This window comes from Filicampus tigris, chromosome 2, assembly GCF_054856515.1.
Source record: "Filicampus tigris isolate MCC_2025a chromosome 2, RoL_Ftig_1.0, whole genome shotgun sequence".
Taxonomy (NCBI): Eukaryota; Metazoa; Chordata; class Actinopteri; order Syngnathiformes; family Syngnathidae; genus Filicampus; species Filicampus tigris.
Genome location: NC_141218.1, coordinates 27,068,899 through 27,093,776, shown reverse-complemented (window position 1 = coordinate 27,093,776; position 24,878 = coordinate 27,068,899). Strand labels below are relative to the sequence as shown.

The 24,878-nt window shown below is 39.7% G+C and overlaps 1 protein-coding gene across 1 annotated transcript; it reads right to left on the bottom strand.

Annotated features, from left to right (window-relative positions):
* Positions 1–222: 222 nt before the first annotated feature.
* Positions 223–24,677, bottom strand: gpm6aa (glycoprotein M6Aa). Its single transcript, XM_086022252.1, has 7 exons — positions 24,416–24,677; positions 10,856–11,048; positions 9,374–9,530; positions 5,999–6,152; positions 5,759–5,835; positions 5,213–5,278; positions 223–3,262 (listed from the first exon to the last, which is right to left on the bottom strand). Exons 1-7 carry the CDS (start codon positions 24,450–24,452, stop codon positions 3,110–3,112), a joined length of 837 nt encoding a protein of 278 aa, XP_085878378.1. The 5' UTR covers positions 24,453–24,677; the 3' UTR covers positions 223–3,109.
* Between the last annotated feature and the right edge of the window lie 201 nt (positions 24,678–24,878).

The following is a 24,878-nucleotide window of genomic DNA, read 5'->3' as shown; positions in this document are numbered from 1 at the left end:
TGAAACTTTTTTGCCTGTAACATTTTATATGAATGGAGCTTGCCGTTAAATTTGCTGATCATTTTGATCTTTCTCACAAAGTAAAAAAAACCTCTGCAATTCTTCAAGATTAGTTTTTGATGCTTATTTTGCCTAAAACCCTCTGCATTTGCAGTGTAACGGAGGAAATAGGGACATCTGATGGTTCACAATGTAATTGCTCAATTTAAAAGGGCCATCACCTCAAGTACACAAGTGAATTTTATTTACGAGAGCAAATTTGATCATACAGGTCAAATAAGCCACTTCAAGATGTTGGCACATGGATGTATACTAAACAAATCCTACCTCCCCCAGCCCCCTTTTTTTAATTTCAAGCCTGCTACGAAGCATCAGTAGTGAAAGTACAAAAAGACAAAACACAAGGAGAAAGCTGATAAGAGAAAGAGAGAGCGGGGTCATTACATAGTAAGCAATGTCAGTACACGTATTAAGCTTTAGGACGGTTCCTCATCACAAACTAAATCACAACTCAAACAACTACGTCTCTATTTCAGTAGCATGAAGCATCATTATATGGAAGGTTTTAGTACTGCACGTTAAAACAAAAGGGCTGGTCCAGCAAGACAGGCAAAAAGTGTCAAAATGAATTAACTAAAAAAAAAAAAAGATAGGATAAAAGTAACTTTTTGAGTCAATCCGACTACTGTATATGAATGCATGTCCATGCCACGAATAACATCTAAAATCACAGTCTTTACTAACATTACAGTTTTCCAACTTGGAGCACAGAAAATAGATACCAAATGAAAACTGACATTATTGGGGTTTTTTTTTTGGTTTTTTTTCAACAACCAATCAGATGTCAGGCCTCTTTTTCTCAGACCATCATTGTTTTCTGTCAAGAACACTTAAAGAAGACATATTGTGGAAAGAAGACTTTTACATTTTTTGTGAGCACATTTTTTGGTCTCTCCAGTGAATGCTCACCCATCAAGTGTAAAATTAATCGGTAGTTCAATTTGGTTTGATACAAAAATCTGTCTGCAAGTGAGCCGTTCTGAATTTTCCCAGATTACGACATAACAGCACAGCTAATTTACATAATCCTGCCTCCACACAGGGTTTCACAATTTGACAACTAGGCTGCCATTTTTGAGCGACGGCCAGAGTCCCCCCCACCGGACCACAAGGAATCATGTCAGATGGCCAAAAGGTAAGCAGAGCTGCAATCTTAGCACATATTAGCATTAGCAAATGGGGTCCACAGCATTAGTCTGATAACCAGCTCAATTCTGAATACGCGTATCTGAGTCTGCATCTCAATTTGGCTAATTTTCATAATTGCGCCCTCACAAATTTATCTTTCCCATGCCTTGGTCCCCCTTAAAACCGAGTAATACCAATCAGAGTGTGACAAAATAGATAGCAAAATGTGCTGTAATGCCTTCTGGATTTGAATCGATGAATGTCAGAAAGCATTTTGAAGACATCTGGGAACTGTTTTAAAGTGTGACAAAATTGCACAAATGTCTCCTTTAAGTGGACCAACATTCTTATTCTCCCATAACTCAAGTTGCGGTACTTATCCACATATTGGAATGCTTTGATATATCACTATGTACAGTGCAGAGTCTGCAGAAAAAAACGACATTTATTCAAACAACAACATTATCAGTCATAATCATAACAGTGTCTTATGAGAGCATGTGCTTTAGTGACAATGGAATCATTCACAGTTCAGAGATACGTATATGATCCCTTTCTGGCAAATTTAATCCCATTAATATATATCAGTCCAAAAATAATTTCCCTGTTCAACAGGCTTGGCACACCTAGCAAGTCAGTGATAGATTTTGGTATTTATTGTTGTGTCGCTATTTTTTTTTCTTAAAATATAAAGTAGCTACTGTATTGTGATTAGTGGTTTTAATCCCTGGCAAACGTTTTACTGTATGATTTTTTTTGTCATAATAAATCAGTCGTTCACATACAGTACATCAATATCACACATGAGATGAGAAATGTGCTTGAGAACCTTTTTTGAAGCCCCTGTTGACCTCCTCGTGAAGCAAAAATAAATTGTCTCACCCTAAAATTCAACAAGAAATATCTTAAACCTCCTGTTATATTGCAAGCCAAATTGACTCATTGGAATGTTTGAAAATCTGTGTAAAAACAACAAAAACAAACAAAACAAAAAAAGCAAAAACAAAATAAAATGTATTCTGCTGGCCGGATTTTTATTTTTAAATTAGTATTTATACAAGCAATGGGTCGCATTGACCCATGAAAATGCTGTACATGGTTTTTCATAAACACAAACGTATCAGAAAGATAAAAAAAAAAAAACAGAACACTTTTTCCCTCTTTTTGTGTATTGTTTTTATATTTTTCAATTTCATACATTTGTTTGCTGGTTAAATATGCATGCGGATCACATTGAACTGTTCAAAGTTAAGAAAGAAATCTAAGAAAATATTTAAAAAATGCAGATAATTAATAATAAAACTTCTTTTGCTGGCCCTATTGTCGTGATTTTCGTTTTTTATAGCTTTTTTTTTTTTTTTTTATGACCGAACATATCGTGGGTCACATTGACCCATGAACATTTTTGGTATTCCAATGAAACAAACATAACAATATTGATAGTTTCTTTCTATTGTATCTCATAGTTTTCTATTTATGGTATATTAACCCCCTATTGAACAGTTTAATGCTTCAATATGTAGCGGGTCACATTGACCCCTGAAGAAACATAACAGGAGGGTGAAGAGGGTGACAAAAAAAGGCTTAGCAAAATAATTTATTTCATAAGCAACAGCTTTAAAATCTACTACTAGTGCTACTGGTGATTCTACAAACTACACTACAGCTACTACTCGACAAGAGACAACTTCTCATATTTCAACAACTGCCAGAATGATAACAAACACCATCCACGAGAGAGGTAAAGGGGCTTCTTTTTTTTTTTTTTTTTTTTTTTTTTTTTTTTTTTTAGCTGAAATGCTGTTTGCTGCTGAGGCGGACCCTCGCCCAAACCACATTGTCATGTGACGCACCAGTGACAGTGGAGGTGGCGAGAAAGTACCTCCCCCCTCCCACCCTGGGAGTGGCCAAACTTTGCGTTTTATGTATAAGCATTGAGCCGTTCCTTGGAGCGAGTGGAGTGGATGTCGTGAAGCTCCTGCTCCTCCTTGGACTTGATGTCCTCGTACTTTTGCATCCGGCACGCGTCCTTCACGTAGGCCCAGTTGGCCGACAGCACCATCAAGTAGTGGATCTGGAGGGAAACGGCAGAAATAGAAAAACCCGTGATTTCAGGATGGGAAAACAGCCCGATGTCGATTTTCTACCAATTAACTGTTTTAAATGACTGATAATCGATTATTGGCTGTCCTGAAGAGATTATTTTGATGATTCCAGTGATTGTAAAAGTCTTCTTTCCACAAGGTAGCGGGAATGTAAAAAAAAAAGCGACAGTGCTTTTTAGGAAACAAAACGAAAACTGAAAATACACTTTATGTTTATAAAACTAACAACTATAATTACAGCAAAACTGTCCTTCACTTTCATCATTGTCGATTCATTTCATACATGAGCTTGCAGGGTTTGTTTTATACGTATTTGTTTCAGGATTACTGTGCGGCCGTACAGAAGAAAGATCAAATAGTCGTTTGGGAATTGTAGTTGACTTTACTTTATTATACTTAGTGACCTTTATTTTATCTTGCTCGCCACAAATAATGATTGGACAAAAAAAAGAATACTTAAAAGAATTAAAAAAAACAAAGTGAAGCATTAAAAAAGTAATAAAAATGAATAAAAACTAACAAGCCCACTCTAAAAACGGCTGAAAACTAATTGAATTTAAAATACAAAAGTCAAATTGAAATAAAAACTAAGGGCCCTATTTTGGTGCCCAGCACAAATTTAGCATATCTGTGCACATGGATGGACTTGACACAATGACACAATACCACATAAAAAATGTGAAAAAAACCAGCAACAACGATTGACTCATTTTGCAAGCTCTACATAAAGAAACTTAAGAATTAACCTAAAATGCACTGATCATGCTTGTTGAAACTTTTTTCGTGAGCTTCCACCACTATCCAGCAGGTGGCAGCATGATGCCGGCTGTATTCTTGGGACTCGTTTCCACAGCAACGCCGTACAGAGTGAATTATTGAACTGCAGTGACTGTCATTTAACAGACAGTCGATTTACATATACACTGTTTTCATATTTGGGGAATTGCTTTTGTTTGGCAACTGAGTAAATAGACGTTACATTAATTGCATTTAATTAACTGTGTTCGCCTTCAGATAATAAATTACATAATGATGATGTTTTTCAGCAAGTGTAATCTATGATTACTAATTTCCTCTCTAGGAAATTGGATTCCTAATATTTGAAACATCATCATCAACTTTCCCCTTCCGTTAAAATAGCTCCTTGGAAATAACTGTATATAGCGGGCGCGTTTGAGACCATCAAACCACCGTCTCCTTTCTTCTCACTGTTTCCATGACGACGCCGTGACATGCCAGGCCCCCGCCGAAAGAAGGGAGGAGAGGGAGGCAGACAAACGGCGTCGTTTCACTGCGCAAAAATGCCTTCTCGCAGATTAACGGTTGTCTGCTGCCCTAAACTGCACACCAGCCACAACAAAGGGGTTTGCTCCATAGTTACCGTCATTAAAAAAAAAAAAAAATGGATGAAAAAAATTCAAATCAGCACAACGGTTACCTATGACTGACGTTCTAATAATTATGATTGGAAAGATCGACCTCAAACTCAAGATGGTTTCGATGGCTTTGTTTCTGCGTCAGAGCAGCATAGTGTTAAAGTGATGACCATGTCTGCTTTGCAGTCACGAGGTTCTGGGTTTGAATCTCCTGCGGGAGGTTGCATGTTATTCCAGTGTGGGTCATCTCTTGCTACTCTGACTTCCTCCCACATTGCAAAAACATGACTGAAGACTCTAAAGTTTAGACTCTAAATTGTCCGCCGGTGTGAATTGTTGTTTGTCCCCTGCGTTTGAACGATAATCAATAGTCTGCTTGTCTTGACAAAAGTCAGCAGTGACCCTGCAATTTGCCCAAAGTCAGCTGGGACAGACTCCAGGTGCACCTTGACCCTATATGAGGATGAGCGCTATACAGTCTTTAGATGGATGGCCGCACGATTGCATGATTGCGCAATTCATGGTGTTCAAGTGGCGTCTCACCATAGCGATGACGGCGGCTCCTGCTCCGGCGAGGGCGCAGATGAACAGGTGGAATGTCATGTCCAGCTGGAGCAAAAACAAAACCCAAAAAACAGCAGTCGTTGATTCTTTTTGTCTATGCGCTTTGCTTTACTTTGCAATCTTGTTGTCAAAAGCTGAAAAGGGAAGTGTGAAAATGAAATCATATTCCTCTGTGTTCATATTTGAGTCTTCATTTTAATAGACATGACATAATCACCACGCCATTGCTCTTCTTTGATGTGTCAGTGGCAAAATGACAGATATATCGGGAACTACATTTGTTAGCTCAAGCCGCCCCCGCCACCCCGTAAAAAAACACCCATGGGAGCAAAAAAGTATAGATCATACTAAATCTTTTTGTTGTACAATAGCACCAGTGTAACTGACTGTAAAGCTACCTAAAACCATCTTTTTGATGTATTGTTGTAAGATATTTGGTGGTCATTTTTCTAGCACCTGCAGTATAACATGCATTTTTCTAGTAACCCGCTGCCTTCTAATTATGTGACAATCTTCCAAGCTCACCTCATTGGATTCGCACATCTTGTAGAACTTCTCGGATCCAGCACACACCGTCTTTGCTTCGCTGATAGCCACGATACCTGCAATGTAATTGAAATACATGATTGTACTACAAACGAGGCTCTTATTTGATAACGGCAGGTTGAGCACCTTGCAGCTAATAAATGCGAGAACCGTGCGACTAATTCCCAAGAACTAGCTAAATGAACCATTTAACGTTTGGACGGGATTGGCCATCCCTACCGTATTGGCGCGGGTCCAGGCAGAGCGTGGTGCCCTCCAGCACGGTGGCATTTTGGCAAATGCTCCAGATGTTGAAGTAGATGAAGACGGGCAGGGAGGTAAACGCCGTCACGCCAAGCCAGGCCAGCATGAAGATGTACGTCAGCATGATGAACTGAAACAATGCAATAGCTTCTATGACAATCAAGGATGGAAATATTCAAATTCTTTGCACCAAAAATTGGCAGTCTTTCACCGAAGCCAATATTGCCTCCTAATAGAGTTAACCCTCAGAACAATCAAGATGTATCACTTGAACATACTTCCTTGATACCAATTACTACTTTGCTATTAGCTAGGGCTTTGGCGTCATCTTGTGGTATATTCGTGTGGTTCCGAAATAGTACAAAAAAAAACGTGTTTTTCCAAAGCAACTGAGAATACGTTCCAATGAAAAAAAAGAAGCAAAAGCGTGAATTTGTGAAGCATGAACCGCAAATAGTTAACTGGACATTATTAAATACCATAGAAATCAAATATGCCCCCTAGTGGCAGTTCTCAGCATAGCTAATAGTGTCGTTACCCAAAGACAATCATTTTGAAGCGCTACACCGTGACAATCATACCAAGTCATTGCGTTTCTTTGATGTTGTTGTGGAAAAAGTCTGATATTTTGGAACGGCCGAGAAATTAGTCACCGTGATGAAAGAATCATGTTTATAATAAAATGTAATGATGAATTTCGCACATGGGATGAATGAAGTATCGAAATATCTTTTGCGCAATAACGTTTCTTAGCATTAGTGCAATGAGGTACATTTGACATCAGCTCTAACTGTGACACCTTAAAAGAAACAAAGAAAAAAAACGGATTGGCCATTGAGCACAAGTCCTGGTGACTTCCTCCGCCTCCCACGCAAACTGCTGCAGATTGACAATCTAATTTCACAGTTGATCTAATCTCGTTACGTGCCGGCTCCTCGATACGACAGTTTTCATTCTTGTCACGTCCTGGTAATTGAATGATTTGGGCCGCAATGTAATTATAGAGCCAGAACGCATTTAATTCCAACATGGCGTTACTTTGTTCATTTTTGCTCATTTTCTTGTGGATCTGAACATTAGCAACATTATGAGCGCTGATTTGTACATTTTATGGAAACAACGTGCTGTAAGTGGCCACATGAGCCTGAGCAAAGTATGACCCACTGAGAATTCACATGATCTAGAGTACTCTCATATTTGCATTTTTCCCACTAAAATTGGTTCATTAAAATATGTTTTATTTTCATTTATATCATTACGTAATTGGATGATTGACTAATTGTAAATAAGATTATTAATACCCTTTTAAATTGCATTTTAGGTATCAAGTTATGGATGGCAGATAATTTCCTACAGCTCAATTAGGACAAAACTGAGGTTTTAGTTATTGGTCCTGAAGGTCAGCGAGAGAAACTTTTACCAAAACTACGTTTTAATCCCTCACATTGTGTGAAGAACCTTGGCGTCATTTTTGACTCAGAGCTCAGTTTTATTCCTCATATTAAAAATGTAACCAAGATTGTTTTTTATCACCTTAAGAATATCGCTAGAGTCCGCCAGTTTCTCTCTCAGGCTAACATGGAAGTGCTGATGCATGCTTTTATTTCCTGTCGTTTAGATTACTGTAATGCCCTGCTCTCTGGCCTCCCGAAAAAGAGCATTTCACCATTGCAACTACTGCAGAATTCAGCCGCTCGGGTGCTGACGAGAACCAGAGGGCGGGAGCACATTACGCTAGTTTTAAAATTGCTGCATTGGCTCCCCGTGTGTTTCAGGATCGATTTTAAGGTATTTTTATTAGTTTATAAATGTGTTAATGGTCTTGGGCCATCTTATTTATCTGATTTACTTTTATCATACCAACCCTCGCGGATCCTGAGGTCCTCTGGCGCTGGCCTTTTAATTATTCCAAGGGTGAGGACCAAAATGCATGGCGACGCTGCATTCAGCCATTTTGCTCCTCACCTTTGGAATAGCCTGCCAGAGGACGTCAGGTCTGCAGAGACTGTTGATATTTTTAAGAGGAAACTCAAGACACACTTTTTTAGATTGGCTTTTAACAACTTTTAAATAATGTATATTTTCTTTTGATTGAAGATTATGTTTATCTTATCTTACTGATTTTAGTTCTTAGACTATACTACTGTTCTGTCTTTTAGTTTTCTTGCTCTCTGCTGTTGTCAGCTTTTAGCTCCAGTGCTTCCTCAGGGGGGGCCTCCACGTTGAGGGAGGGGTGGCTGCCCTTCCCACGGGGGCTGTCATCACAGGGACTCCTTTGGTCCGGGTGGCCGGCGGCCTCTACACTTTGTGTGGGGTCCGCCTGTCTAATCCGGGCTGGGGGTCTCTGTGGTGGTGGCGCCCCTGTGGCCGCGGGCTGTCATTCCCCTCAGCGCGGATGAGCTCCCCTTGGGTACCCTTTCCTCATATGGTTTCTCTGTGCCTTATCATGTCTTTTTAACACATTTTATCAGGTTGTGCACTTTGTGTGGGTGTGTGAGTGAGTGCTGATGTACTAGTGGATATCTGTCTTGGGTTTGTTGGGAGGGAGGGCGTGAACGGATCTTTTTATGTTTTGCTTTGGATGTTTTACAATGAGAAAGTCAACTGTCTTACGTGCCAGGCATTTAAGACCCAAGAAAATAGTTTGGAAAATGCCATTGTGGACATTTCCAACCCAAATTATCTTGCGTACCCCAGAAAAGGACAGCAAAGATTATTTTTAAAATAATAATAATAACAGTTGTGGCATGGCACCTTGAAATAGTTGGTTTATTGATTTATTGTAAATAAACATGATTTCCTTTTTATCATTTATTTCATTTGATCATTGATCATTTTTTGTTTTTTTAATTTATTGTAAATAATTCATGTTTGTTTGTACTTATTTCTCATAAAACTGATTTTTATTTTGGTTAATAATTCATTTTTATTTTTATTTCTATTCATTCTTCATTAAACAACTTGCTGATTAATTTAGTGTAGAAAGGAAACGTGTTGTTAATTGATCATAATTACATTAAGTATACATTTTAAATGATTAATTTTGAAAATGAATTCATAGTTGTTTAATTGATTTGCTATGAATAATTTCCTAAAAATGGTATCTCATTAAATAAGTTAAATGATGTGAAAAATAAAAATAAAACAGGAAAATAAACAATTTTACACATACATAAAAAGTATTAAATATTTGAAATAACTTTTTTAAATGTTAAAAATAATTTGTTAATTTGCCATAATTAAATTAAGTAATACAAAGTTAACATGAGAATGTATTCTTATTTAATTATGACAATACGCAATATTACATATTTGACACTTTTGAGGCTAAAACAGGGCTTATTTACCCACCCAAGCGCTGACGCAGCGTCCGCAGGTTGTGATCTTGAAGTCTCCGTAGAGGTCTTTGATGGCCCCGCTGGTGAAGAAGCCCTCCACCATCAGCAGGATGCCATAGACGAAGAAGGCCGAAGCCACGCCGTAGATCACGTACTTGATGATGTCAATCCTAAAAATAAAACCCCCCAAAAAATGTTAAAAAACATACACAGGTCCCACCAACTCAGTCTTATGTATACTCACTTGTATTATGCTTTCATACCAGGAAAAGTACACTCTCCTTTTATGATTTTGTTAATATGATAAATTGCACATATACTAGGAAATTATTACTGTATGCATTAAAATTATAACCTAATACTTAAGCGCTTGGTCCTTAAAATGAGCAAAAAATTGCCCCTGTCAAAAATGAATGGAAAATGCCCAAAAATGAACAGGATGTTGTCCAATTTGGTTTGAAGCAGACATTTCGGGCGAATTCCGATTCAAATCAAATCAAATTGAATGCACCAAATGCTTCAGTTCTCACTTGTTGCCAAGCAGAGTAAGTATAAGGCTTGATCGTTACTGTCATGTCAGCCACGCCCATAAGAATGTTTTGAGTGAGTAAACCTCTTTTTAGGAAAGTTTGTCTTGTTTTGAAGAAAGAGTAGCATTAGCGGTCTTGCTTTTAGTGCGACAGTAACAGTTTGTCTTCTTTTTAAGGAAAGTGTGAGATCAATAGTTCTCTTCTGTTTAGGAAAAGTGTAACAGGGATGTTGCTATTCAATACTTTTAGAATCAATTATTTTAGCAATTACTCCATTGATTAATTAAATAATGGGATACAAATGTATTTTGCATTAAACTTTATTGAAAAACTCATTTTTCCAGATTGCTGTTTATTAACCAAATATTTGCTGTTTATTTGGTACAACTAAACAACAATCAAGCAATATCACACAAGAGTGAGTGAGATGTTTGCAACTGTCTTATTGCTATTAAACGCTAACATTAATAAGTCTGCTTCCGTTAAGGACAACAGAAATCAGACAATATTTGCTGAGAGGCGAAATCAGAGGACTTGCACAATTTAAGTTAAACATTGTCTCAAAACGATTACTATACTATCAAAATAGTCCACTAATTTGATGATCGATTAGTTGCCGATTCATCGATTAATTTTGACACCTGTCGTGTAACATCAATACGGTGTATAATTAAGAAACAAAGGATGCAGACACATTCAAAAGTAACAGTTTGAACAGTATGAATTGTGCCGTAAGAAGACTAATAGCACTCATAGTACCATTTGTTATGCTAGTATAGCCCCATATAAAGAAGCCGGGAGAGTGTTTTTTTTTTTTTAATGACACTAGTTGTGTGATGTCATTTCAAACAAGTTAGTAAGGTTGATATGCCTTCGAAAGCTTATCGCGTGCTGTTTATATTTACAGAATGCAAGGCAGTTCCCCTTCCTAAGATGTTCCGAAGGTGACGCCTTTCTGTACTCACATGGTGAAGACGTCCAGCGCGTCCACGGGGCTGCGCACCACCTCAAAGTAATTCTGCAGGATAGTGACTGTTCCGGAAAGAGCCTCGTGGCCGCATCCGCAAAACAGAGCCACGCCGGCGTACAGCAAGATGGTGGCGATGAGCGACGGGTAGGGGATCCCGCCCAGGCATTTGATGCAGCACTCCAGGCACCCTAAATACATCCAAAAACAAAAAGGCGGTCAGTCCACAGGGACTAAAAGAACAACTGATGCTGCAGCTTCACTCGACAGTAAAACACGATTTGGCCATTTACAATCTCTCAAATTTAAAGCTCTGTCGGCAGGCGCCCATGCACAACAGAAAAAATCCATCAAGTGGACGGGGAAAGTAGGCCACAGTTCATTTTGTGCCTGATATATGAGTGCCGACAAGTGTATTCTCCTACGATCGCGAGTATTTAAAGCCACACACCATTCACCAGCCAGCCTCACTTATTCTCTCGCATTCTGGCTTTGTGCCTTCAATTTGTTTGGTTTTTCTTGAACCCTCACTGAACAACCTGACGTTTGATACCATTACTTGAGATTGACATTGCGACCCCAGACCTTTGACCCCATGTTTCTTCTCTGCCAAGGCTTTCCTGGAGTATGGGGGTCGAGTTGTGAGCGTGGCTAAGCACTCAATCTGCCCTCTTATAGCACCTGGGGGGAGTCTGCTAAAACGTGAGGGTACGGGTACGTGGCAATTGGAATTCTGAGAGCCTGAGCCCCCAAAACTAACTCAGTAGTAGCCCCTGAAAAGTTTGCCCAAAAAAAATAGAAAATAGCCACTGACACCGGTTTCACCGATATACACAAAACCGGATGGACATGACTATTGCAATTGGATGCACAAAAAAATCTCACATCTCAAGGATCCATGCCCAAAATTGAACAGGAAGTTGGCCACTTTAGTTTAAAGCTGTCATTTTGGGGGAATTTCAGGGCTTGTACTTTGTAGGATGTGTTTGGAACATGGTCTCAAAATGTCACTTCAACAATCTTCGAAATGTTGTAACAGAATGGGTCACTGACACAAGTTTCACCAATAAAAAATAAATTGGGTGGAAATATCGACCATAACAGGGCACATTACCAAGTGATCCATGCTTGAAAATGAACGTGACTTTGGTTGTTTTGGTCTGAGGTGCCGGTACTCGAGACAGATTGGCCACGATAAATGGAGGCGTGGGGTCAAATTTGATGATTATTTCGAGGGATCTCGTAAAGCCTTAAAAAACTAGATCCCAACACCAATCCCACCGATCAAAATGTCATTAGATGGACATGGCCATCATAATAGGACACACGAAAAACTCAAAGAACTCAAATCATATATAAATTATATACAAATTTAGAATTAACTTAAATGAGTCCCAAACTGAAACAAACGTTCTAAACAGGTGGCTGATTCTAAATTGTCAAACATTTTTTTGTTTTGGTCTATGTCATCTAATGTGGATGGAGCATGGTGTCTGACTTTTGAAAAGCCCTTTGGAAGATTTGTCTCGAAAAAAGGATGTGAAGGCTCGGTCATCAATTATCTGCAGACTGTGATTTTCGCTTGTAGTTGACGACATTGTCCAAACAATCCCAAATACACAGACCTGAAATTGCTGTAGTTAGCATTCCCGGCCAGTAGTTGCTGATACTGTCAAGAAACACCAGATCTCATGGTGTGCACCAAAAACGTACAACCTCTGATTCAGAAAAAAAACACTGCTCCAACTTGGAACTTGGAACACAATTGAAGTACCCCGACATCAACTAACATCACACATTACGCATTTATTTCATAATTTTTAAGAAAATGGGGATCCTACAGCTCAAAAACGTGACGTGAGAGAGAAAAAAACGCCACAAAAATTGTTCCAGTGTTATAAATGCAACACTCCAACAGTGTCATGATTGTGTTTTGTGTTCCTGTCAGGAGGTTGATTGGGGGGCGTGTCCTTCGGCACCGCACCTGTTCTGCATCACTAATCAGGGGCTTTTAAAGGACTGCGGCGTCGAAGGCTCAGTGTCAGAGTATTCACCTTGCTTGCCGTCATTGCACCAAGTGTATGTTCTTGACCTGCCAAGATCTTGCTTCTAGTAATTTGGTTCGCGTGTTTTTGTCGGGTATCGGAATTTTGTGTTAGTTGTTTCATACGGCATTTTGGTTTATTTTTGCTAATTGGAGTTTCCCTGGTCCCGTTGTGACAGGTGATTTTGCGTTGTTGATTCTTTTTGTTGCCTTATGTGCAAGCGTCTTTTGTATTTCCACCAAATCTTTCCCAGGAAGTTTGCCTGCGTTTTGATTTGTACTTTAGTCGGTAGTGATTTGTTTTTTCTGTAAATACATTTTTTTGTTATTCATTTCTTGTCGGTTTGGATTTGTGGGATCCCATCATTTCCGGTTTCGCTCGGAACCTTACAAACAGCCCTGTGGGCTGCCATTGCTGCTTTGATGATTGTTTTTTACTTGTAGGTGGCAACTGTGAAGCTGTTCACCAGCACGCCCCAAAACAACAATCTGTCTTGTTTTGTTTGTAGCTTAGAACAATGCGATTGAAACATACCCAGTCTACCGCCGGTTTGTTTATTCTTTTTCATGTCTGTTTTCAATTTTGTGAAGAAAAAAAGCAAGTGTTTCCATTTTGGCGGTTAGAAGGAAGCGTTGGCATACGGACTGTTTGTCAGGTTAATGCATTGGTGGGGTTTATTTCTTGTGCAAGACGTTATCAGCTCTCGGGGTCTATTATCAGTGCGCAGCAATGAATGAACAAAGCCGCCTTATTGACTCCGGACGCTTCCCCAGTGGGATCGATACGCGGAATACAAATGTTGTCCTAATTCTCACTGTTTGAAAGATTCCCGCATTGTCAGTCAAGCATTCCTGCTCTCGGCGTCTCTTTTTTTATAAAGTCGTCTTTGTGATCATCCCACTCCTCCCCCCCTTTTTTTTTTTCTCAACCCGTCGCCCCTAATTCTGCCGTGAGTATGAGCAGAATATCAAGTAGCCGCTGTTGGACCAGCTCCAGGTTGGCCCGGATTATCTGCATGCGCGCCTACTCTACTGTAGCGCCTCCGTTGTTGGGCCGCACTGTGTGTTGGATGCGTCTTTTCTGGTTGCATTATTTTTAGACTTTTCTCCAGGAAAAATGTTTGACATTACAATAACTCCAAAACTACAGCTTCTATTCTAATTTGCACCCAGAGAGCGTTACCAAATCTGTCAGCCGAGCACGAGTTCTAAATATCGAGTCAATTTCATGTAATATTGATCAATAATACTTTCTATCATTAATGACAGGAAATGACCAGAGGTGATGTCGACTTGTCTGGCCTTCGTCAATGCTCATTACAGAATAATAGCACTCGCATACTGTACATGATGGCAATGATCATGTGCAGGAAGAAAAAAAAATATTTGGGGAAAATTAAAGAGCAATGTGCCAACATTATTAGTTCGTTAGAAAGTTAATCAACCTGTCACTTGGAGTAATTATTTAGGCAGGCAGCTAGTTAGTCAGTATATTCAAGTCATCCGGTAGTTAGTTAGTTAGCTCATTAACTGGTTATGTAGTTCATCAATTAGTCATTTGGTTTGTTTGTCAAGCAGTCTGTTCGTTAGTTTGTCAATTGGTAAGTTAGTTGGTCGGCTCGTCAGTTACTAGAGTAGTTAGCGAGTCAATTGGTTAATTTGGTGAGTTGGTAAATGAGTCGGTTAGTTAGGAAGCCAGTCATGTACTATTTATTAGTCCATTAGTCAGATTTTTGGTTTGTTTGTCAATTCTTCTGTTGGTCAGTTTGTCAATTGGTCAGTCAGGTAGCAGGTTAGTCGTTTAGTTGTTCAATTAGTCTTCAGTTTAATCAGTTTGTCGGTTGGTTAATCAATTAGTCTGTTGGATAGGCAGTTAGTCAGTCTATTAGTCAAGTATGTAAGAATAATAATAAGCCTCTTTCTCTCCCTCTCTCTCTCTCTTTTAGAAATAAGATTGTTTATTAGTTTAACCTTTGTGTGGTGTTTGTATTTTTGTTCCTCAGCCAGTGTTGATGGGTCTGATGGACCCACTAGAGTTTTGAGTTTTCAAAACAACACAATCAAATAATTTTCTGTTAAAACGTTTCCTACATCCCAATTGCAGCAGCAAACATTGTTAATATTTTCCCTTTACCTTTGTTAGATCACATCATCACTTGTTTTTTTTTTTTTTTGAAACTGAACACGGGTCCCACAGACCGAACACCATACAAGGATTAAATCAGATTCAATTTAAAACTTGTTAAATGAATACATTAATAGAAAATGCATTTGGAATGACTCAATACGTTTCATTAAAAAAAAGTAGAATTAGAAGTAGAAAATATGGCAAAAACTGCCAAAACTGTTAAGGCAAAAAAACACATTACACGTCTTATGATCGTTTCAAAGCACGGCGGCCAGATTAAAGAATGGGACCTCTGTGCAATACTAAGACTACCGCTGGGCTCTAGTAATTCCAAAATGAGGTATGTCTGCAGAAGACATAAGGTATAACACCATGCAAGTTGAAGGTGTCAGGCGCAGCAAAACTGTCACCACTGTGATGTACCACCAAAGACCGGTCGATGAATAACCTTTTAGCCTGGGCCAGAACAAGCCCAATAAGACTTTATGTGCCCAATAAGACTTCACTGTCATGAGTTTATGACCTCACAGAGAGTTTAAAGCTTCTCGTTGCACTACAGTATTGTCAAAAATGGATGGCAACAGTGTCACGTTGTCAACAGTCTACTGATGCTCGACAGCCGTGGCTATGCAGCAGCATAAAATGGCGAGCGGAATCTATCATTTTAGACAGCGCTGCCGAGCACACAGCATCCCACATTTATTATTCATGTTGGGAATGACGTTACCTGAAGGAGCGCAGAAGAAGCTCATCTGCTTAATGAGGAGTCTGGCAAGGAGAAATGTCATTCGGCTTGGGGGGTTAGCACAATCTATGACTGACTTATGACTTGTTTTGAAGGGGTTTTTTTCAATTCTTTCTGAGGGAATGGAGAAAAATGCAAGAAAGGTAGAAAGAGCTTCCAGCAAAGGAAGGGCGGATGCAAAATAAAGAGTGGGCCTGATTTCAAGAAATAAGGGAGGCAGGGAGGGAGGAAAAGGAAGGAAGGGAGAAGGAACAAATGAAAGAAGAAATTTAGCAAGAAAGGAAGGGACAACAAATGGAGGATGGTAGGAAGAGAGGAAGGGAAAAACAGTTACATATAAGGTGGAAGGAAGGAAGGCAGACCAGCAGGTTTAAGAAATGGTAGAAAGGATGTAAAGATCCATAAACACACAGGTGTGACTGAGGAAAGGGAGGAAGGACAGAAGGAATCATGTAACGAAGGAAGGCAGAAAAGTAGGTTGAAACGAAGGAAGGAAGGAAGCATGAATAAAAACAAATGTATTGGAAGGAAAAGAACAGAAGGAAGGATTTAGAGAAGGAAGGAAGAAACGTGACTGAAACTGAGGAAAAGAAGCAAGTAAGGATGCATGAATGAAAAACAGATTTGAGGGAAGGATGGAAGTAGGACATCAGGAAGGAAAATCCGCCAGAAAATGCACTTTCTGGGGAAATTGTGCGTGAATGCTGAAATGCTGAACGAAAAACTACAGAAACATGTAGAATGATATCAAATGAGGCGGAACACTGTGAAATGATTTTGGTGAAGATTGTGGAATGGTATTAATGATATGGAATTATAATCAACAGAGGTGGGCATTTTACAAAATGTTGCTGGTCCGTCAACCGTCAGCGGCCTGGGTACCTCTCCGTCATTCGTCAGTCCGTCATTTTTCGTGACGAACCGAATTGAACTTGTCTGTGAATTAAGTCCGTCATTTAGCCCCTCAGGAGTCCGTTGGTCATATTCAATTATGTGGAACGATTTAGAATGATATTGATGAAAATGTGGAAAACCGTGTTTCAATCGCTGTTGGTGAAAAATTTGGATTGATATTGAATAATACTGAAAGCTATTGAATGACATGGAATGATTACTTAATGATATGGGATTGGTTGGAATTATATTGGTGAACCTGTGCAATATCCATCCATCCATCCATTTTCTGAACCGCTTATCCTCACTCGGGTCAACCATGCAGGAACTTATCCCAGCTGTCTTCGGGTAAGAGACGGGGTCCACTGTGAATTGGTCACCAGTCAACAATCGCAGGAAAATTGTTCAATATGAGGGTGAAAAATGTGGAATTTTTGGTACGGAGGAGTTGTGGAAACGTTTAAAATTGTTCTCAAATTTAATTGAATGAGCTGAACATTTTGAACGTAGAACGGAAGCAAATTGTTGAATGTGTCATTGGCAATGAATGGGTCATTTTTGGGTGAAGAATGTAGAATTCTGTGACTGTGAAGTTTTTGCGCAGGTGAAATTGGCAAGGCGAACTGAATGAGCTGAACATTTTGAACTTAGAAAAAGAATTGTAAGCCTAAATGACTGGGGAAGGTTTGGGTGAAAACTGTGAAAGTATATAGAATGAATGCTTGTGTGCTTTCAGCGTTCACACAATGAAATGAAACTTTTGTTCTACCCTCTATACTTCATTATGCGAACCAAACCGTGACATAAAAACCAAGGGACGCACCCAACCGGGACTTTTGGCATACTGTTACACTGCTACAACTCCAAACATAACATAGCACAACACTCCAGTCAAACAGACGGCTTTGCGCTAATACAGAGAGAGGATGACCCCCTCCCAAGACCCCTCCCACCTCCCACTTCTCCTCCATCTGTCAGTGTCATGTCCGACAGGCAAAAGGGACACACACACACACACACACACACTGATCCAATCAGCGTTATTGTGAGTGTTAAGGTTATCCTTGGATAAATCTGTGCGTTAAACCACATCCTTTGAAGGAAACATGAGACAATTGAGGTTAATTAATGAATCATTTGTCAATATTAATGATAACAGACATTCTCAATTGTTCTCAGGTAAACGTTTTTTAAGGTATGCATCTGATGTCAAGCAATGTCATTCACATGTTTGAAGGTATTTTACAACTTCGGATAATTTAATCTTTTGTGGTACATTACATCCTCTGAGCCAGGCAACAAACGTGTGAACACCTCTAAGTTCACTCCCCACTTTTGTTACTCAAGGTTTAGACATTAATAGCTGTGTGTTGAGTTATTGGGTGGGGCAGCTCATTTATACTATTATACAAGCTGAACACTGACTAGTTGACATTAGCAAAGTGTTTGTTCTTCAGCGCCAGTCTTCCCATTAAAAGAGAATACACTATTTTTAAAATGTGAGGGGTGTACTCAGTCTTGTCAGATGCTGTATCTACACACACACGCACACCCACCCTCACACACACACACACACACACACACACACTATGATGCTTTTCTTTTGAAAATGAGGATTTCTAAGTGACTCCAAACTTTTGGATGTTAGGGTACCTTACAGAAAAATACATACTTTTATATAGAAAGGTATGCATATCCATTCCACTAAACAATCTAGTAGTATTTTACCCCTATCCTGCTACACTCACAAAATTCAATGAAATCAACTAGCAGGAGAAATAACAATTTCAACATGAACCACAAAGCAACCATCCGTGGCGTTATCGATCGCTCCTATCTTGTTTTCAATGGCAAAAAGGGAAGTGGGGGCAAGGCCACGCCCTAAAAGGCTCGACGGGGTTGCATTCAATTAAGTGTCATTCATTCCCATTGATTGTGATGCACTGAATTGAACTCATATATGTCACATTTAGCCTTTACCAGTAGATCCTGGAGTGACTCTGACAAAATGTATTAATAAATAAACCCCTCAGCAGTCACGCTGAGATTCCGCCATCACTCACAGGAAGACGAGAAGAGAAACGAAAAGAAAACGAAAAGCAACGAAGGCTGTGCGAAGCTTTTATGCCCCGAGGGGAGCCGTGCTATGCGCCTAATGCGTCTCACTCACTTTATTGTCCCACTGAATTTGTTGACGTACACTAAGTGGGTCACGGCTCTCAAGGCCCCGGCGCAGATTTGGCGCTGCTGTCGTCATGGCGACCATAGTGGTTGATTAAACATGCAAGGAGGAAGAGAAAGAGGAGGTGGTAGCTGAAAAACACGGTTGCCTCATGGGAGGGGTGGGGGGTTGCACGTTAACTATAGGAAAGCACAGGGAAAACGCCCGCCCCACTTCTTTCTAGTTTGACAGCATCGTAACTATCGCAATTCCAGCTACTAAAAGCTGATTGTCACGGGAGATAATATGCATTAAAGCAAGTAAATCAAATCTCTTTACTTCAAATCGTTTGTTGGCTTTAGTTCATTGTTTGTCCGTTTGTCTTGGCAACCAAAGCCTTTTAAAAAGCCAAGGAACCACATTTAGTAACTTGAGTCAAAATGAATACTGGATCCCTCTGATGTCTGCTAGCCAATCAGCAAAGGGTGCTCATGATACTGAGGAACTTACAAACAAGTCAAAAAGTGACTGCAGTAAAAAAATATACAAAATAAAGTGTTAAAGCTGTGAAGTAGAAATTACAACTGTAGCCGTCCCCATTTAAATGATCTGAGAGTTGATTTATAAATGACATCACCCTTTGTGAACACTTTGCTTTTATTATTTGTGTTATCGCCCCAATCGCCCACCCACCCATTTGTTTGTTAGTTCACTGGCTTGTTAGTTTGGTCACACACGCACTTGTCACTTAATTGATGTTGAACTCGTCGGGCATACTGTAAATGTTTAAGATCATTCGGCTTTGGTGGAAGTCTGCGCTCTAACAGGATTGCAAGGTGGAAGATGTGTAATTAAATATGAATGATGAACAGAAGGGCAAGTGGAGTCTTGCAGGGAAGATTCTTGGCTCGGTGGACACTAACAGGTGTTCAATTCTCACTTTTTCCATTGGGCTGAATAATAGTCTGTGTCACCTTAAACAAAGTGTCAAAGCTCCCCCTGTTTATTTTCACATTATTCTCACTGTCATGTGATCAATGAATCTAAATCAGCTCGCTATGTGCTCGTGTTGAGCTGTGTGTGCGTTCTAGCGCAAAGTCGCGACACGTTTGCTTGGCAGCTGAGTGGGCAAAATGTCCACCTGCTGCATGTGACTCATCAACTCCAACGGGTAGCTTGTAGGAATGCAAGTCTTTCAAATACTGAAATGCACAATGCAATTTCAATACAAATAGGTACGCTCATTTCTTTGTCGTTCGCTTGCTTGCTCATTCTTTTGTTAGTTAGTTCACACTCTCACTTTCATTTAAATTCATAAATTACATTTTACGTCTTAAAGTCAAAAGCCAAACTCAAAAGACAGACTATGACAGTACATTTTACTCTAAAAAGACTATATTTGGTCCCAGTAAACAGTAAAATTTGAGAGTAATATTCAGCGTAAAATTTACTTTGGGAATTTTACGCTGAGTATTTTACTTAGTTTCCTTAGACATTAGTTTCATGTTTTTCCTTGTGTCCCTTTGTCTGTCCCTCGTTAGGTTACTGAGTCCACCTGTGCTTGTCATCCTGGTCCCTGGTGTTAGCCAATCAACTCCCTCCTACCCTCTGTGTCTTGTCCAGGTGTTCCTCGTTGTATCGTCAACTTGTCTGTGTTTAGTTCCCCGCTTTCTTTCAGTCCTGGTTGGTTTGTGGTCGTTTGTCAATGGTCGTCAGTCTGTGAATCCAAGTCCTATCCTAGTCCTTCTTTAGTTTCTTTTTGTTATCCTTCTTTTGGAATCATTACAGTGCTTGTGGCCTTTTTGTTTTCTTTTAATTAAATACCTTATATTGCACTTCATTTTTGCCTCCTGCCTTTGGGTCCTCCTCCACGCATTTTGTGACATGCACTCTACAAAATTTATTGTGCATAGTTAACTAAAACAAAATTTGAAAAAAAAACAACATTTTTGTGAATGCATTTTTGTTTTATATCTTGTAAAACTCCATTTACTTTATTTTAAAAAAATCAAACTAAAATGAAGCATTTTCTCAAACAAAAACTACTAAATACATTACTGCTCTAAATAAAGGAACAAAACCCTACTTCAAACTAACTGAATTTCAAATTTCAAAGCAGAAACTATAATGGAAAAAATCCCAAACTATTGGAACCCTGGTTGACTCATTTCTTTGTTCATTCACTCACTCATTTAGTTTGTTCACTTTCATTCAATTTCATTGGTTAATTCACTTGCCGAGTCATTTATTCAGTCACTGTTTTGATTGATTTTTCATGTGTTAGTTTGCTTGCTCGTTCATATGTTGGATCATTTGGTGGTTCTTCCCTCAGTTATTTCCTTCTCTCAGTCCTAAGTACATTTTGTCACTCATCTGTTTGTTTTCAAGTTAGTTTTGCTCACTCATCCATTTGTTCGCTTAATCACTGGTTCTTTCGTTTGTTCACCTTCTGATTTTGTTTGTGCATTAGTTCGATCTCTCGTGTTTGCTCATTAGCTAACAAATTTGTTTTTGTTTGCTCAGTTGCTTTTGTTCACTTGTTCATTCTTTTTACTCATTATTGCCTCTATACTCTAACTTGTGCGTTTCTTCATTAGTTCCCTCTCTATCTCGTAATTTGGTTTGCTTGTTAGTTAGTTTGCTCAATCATTACTTTGTTCTAAGCGTGCACTGATCACCGATCCCCAGTCCTTAAAAAGCTCAACATGACGATCCTGGTTTTTGCCAATCCCAATTTTATTTTCGTGATCAACAGCATACACCTTCAATGTTCCAATCTTGTTTTATTGTAAAACATTGAAAAAAAAACCATGAAACAATACAAATGGGTTGTTTTAACAGCGCATGAAGTAGTCCTCTAAATAAAAATGAAAAGACTATTAGTCATCTCAGAGCAGAAGAGGACTGTGGCTGACTTTTTCAGACCTCTGCTGGTGGAGATGAGATCACTAGACAAGATTGGTTTTATTTTAAGGGATCGGCCGATCGCCGATTCCCCCCCAAAATGAAGGAAATCAGTGCCGATACCGACCGACCAAATCGCGCACCCGAAGTTTGTTTGTTCATTTTCTCGTTATTTTGTCAAGTTGAAGTAACATTTGATTAAAACAAGACTAAAGCAGTCGTCTGCTATTCAAGTAATGTACTGGTACCGGAAAGAGTGTAACAAAGTATTTTTACATTACTTCCCGCCACTGCTTGTGAACATGAAATCTGCAGAAGTACAGATCTCAGCAGATCCAATAGAAGAGCTTTAAGAAAAGGGATGTGTTGCCACCCAAAAAAAAAAAAGAAAAGAATGGACGTGACTTTTAGAAGCGCACGAGCGGCTTGCATGGATGCTTCTTTTGGTCCAATGAGCATTTGTGTTGGAGGCAAAGGCTTTTGCTGAATAGCAGTGCGAGGCCTCAGCACACACTTAAGAATCATGACAAGCAAGAGAGCCAAGCAGAGCTTTCTTTGACTTGCCTATCGCAGTAAGAGAGAAAATCCAGACGATGCCCGGTTACATGGTGGCCGTGTATGACTTTCTAGTTCCGATTATACTCGTTGTATACTTTGTGCTTTCCTTTCCACCTTCTGGTGACATGTCGTGTGTGAGGAGCTGATGATGATGATGATGATGGTGGTAATGACTACTGTTGGCCAGCTCCATGGCAACAGCTCATATTTTCCATCAAGGACCTGAATGGAGGTTTTTAAAATAGTACAAAAACCCAAACCCAAATAGTACAGGTTGAAGCGCAGAAGCTGTCACATCAGACATCATGCAAAAAGACGTCAGTCTGTCCAGATTACCAGCTTCCAATTGGGACTGATTTGGGGCAAACTCTCTCGTATGATTTTGATAAACTGCGAGACAGAGAAGTCTCCAAACTAAAGTGGTTGTCTTCCTATTCAACTGGGCATGGATCCTTGGACTGTTATGGTGGCCCACCCAGTTTTTTCCTGTATTGGTCAAACTAGTGTGGAGGCGAACTTTCCAGATGGCGATACTGAATGTTTCACAGCCCTCAAATAAATTTCCACCATGATACACATTTTTGCAAAAACGGGCAGTTTTTCAGGCATGTTAAGGCCGCAAAAATCTGCGACAGCTTTTATCCATGCCTCACAAAATATAGGTGGATTATGCTGGTGAAGATTGGGCTTCATAACTTTACTGTCGATGATCATACGAACCTAAAAATGAATATGGAATGAAAAAATCTGAAGCTTAACCCAACCATGTATTTGATGATTTGACTCCTCCAAAGTCACTCAGTGGTTCCCCGCGATTTTTTTTTTTTTAATTAGCCATCGACAATATCGCCCATTCAGGAGCAGATATCCTAAATAGATGAAAGATGCTAAAAAGATGTTGTTTTTTGCCAACATCATCTAAAGCCATAAATTGGACCAAAAGGAGGAATAATAATAATGATAAGTAGGGGTACCCCAATACAACTTTTTCACTTCCGATATGACACCGATGTTTCAGCCTTGAGTACTTTCCGATACAGATATCGATACGATATCAACAGGAATGATACATGCTTTTATATACTGAATGCATTTGGTGAGAACGGCGTCTGGAATGGACAGCTTGAATATTATTGCTAATATTGGAAATTTTGGATGTAGACCGATATAATCCGATACGTTTTTTTGGGCTAATATTGCACCGTTGGCTGATCAATATCGGATCGGGACACCCCTATTAAGAATATGCATTGGTACTTTGACTTGTGAGTGCCCCAATGTCTTCATTAATCAGGTTCGAGCCTTTGCTAAGTCCATTTTTTGCTGCGTGTTGCAAGACAAAATTATGAGGTACAAGCAAATTTGGGATACACTGTCGCTAGAGTGAAGTGAGGAAAAAGGGAGCAATCAAGGTGCTGTTATGCCCTCGTGTGTGGGCAAGGAAAGCCACAACACACACCCAGATGGTCATATGCACATAAAGCTCACCAACCCTGTCACTCACTAGGCCACGCCTCTTAAAGTCAAACATCCAACACATGAATACATCAGTGTGCAGTGTAATTATACCATATAAAACTAGTTTATTCATTTATAGTTATTTTAAGTTTTTTTTAAATGATACAATGTTTTTTTTTTATATGATAGTCTTGTTCTTGTGTCATATTTGGTGTTTTTTCTGGGGTGGTTGGAATGGCTCAATGCCATTTTAATTCAATGAGGAAAATTGATTTGATATATGAGTAAAATGAGTTACAAGCTTGTTCATGATATGAAATAAACTCAAGGCACCACTGTATATATTTTATACAGAGTAAGAATTGGTTGCCCTCTGATGGATTAAAATGTGGATGGAGGCTTGGCCGTACATACGTTGAAGCCTCATCAAGCAAACAAAGGCAGTTCAGTGCAGCCCCCTAAACCACCCCCACCCCCTCGGCTCACACCCCTCTGACGACCCAAACACAACATACGCAGACGTGCACACTCCAGTCGAGTGCTCCCACTCAACGCACAAAAGAAGTCAGCAAACAGCTGCTCCTCCTCTGACTGTTTGTTTGTAAAAAAAAAAAAAAAAAAAAAAAAAAAGTCGACATTTATTATCAACATTGAGTCACGACTCACCCTTCTGGGTCTGCCCCTCATCCATGTCTTCTTCCATCGTGTTTGTTGTGTTTTAAAGCAGCGGATAAGAAGCCTCTTTGTGTTTTGGCGTCTTCAAGTTGTTTACACCAAATGGTTTAGTCCACAAAATGCTGTCCGAGTAGTGGTGGCGGTTCCCGGGAATGCTGTCAGCTCTCTATCAAGCATCCGTCTTTGTGGTGCTGTCCATTGCTTGCTGCCGAGGCAAGTGCTGAAAAGCCTTGCTTGGTCCCTAGTGGAGGAGGTGGTGAGGGGGGGGGGGGGGGGGGGGTAGTGCGGAGGAGGAGGGGGGCTGTGTGGAGCAAAGGGTGGTCTCAAAAGCGCATGTGTGGTGGGGGAAGGGGGTGGGCGAGCGCTCTGCAAGGCAGGTGAAATCCGCGATGGGAAGACTGCAATGAGCGTCTAGACCCATGCTTGAAAAGAATACCCTCCCTATACACACACA

Excerpts from the sequence above, each read along its gene's own strand:
- gpm6aa (XM_086022252.1), bottom strand. The coding sequence starts at position 24,452 with ATGGAAGAAGACATGGATGAGGGGCAGACCCAGAAGG. Across the intron at positions 6,153-9,373 it reads GACGCTGCGTCAGCGCTTGG|TTCATCATGCTGACGTACAT; the intron begins GTGGGTAAATAA and ends GCATTGTTTCAG. Across the intron at positions 3,263-5,212 it reads GAGCCGCCGTCATCGCTATG|ATCCACTACTTGATGGTGCT; the intron begins GTGAGACGCCAC and ends GTTTCCCTCCAG.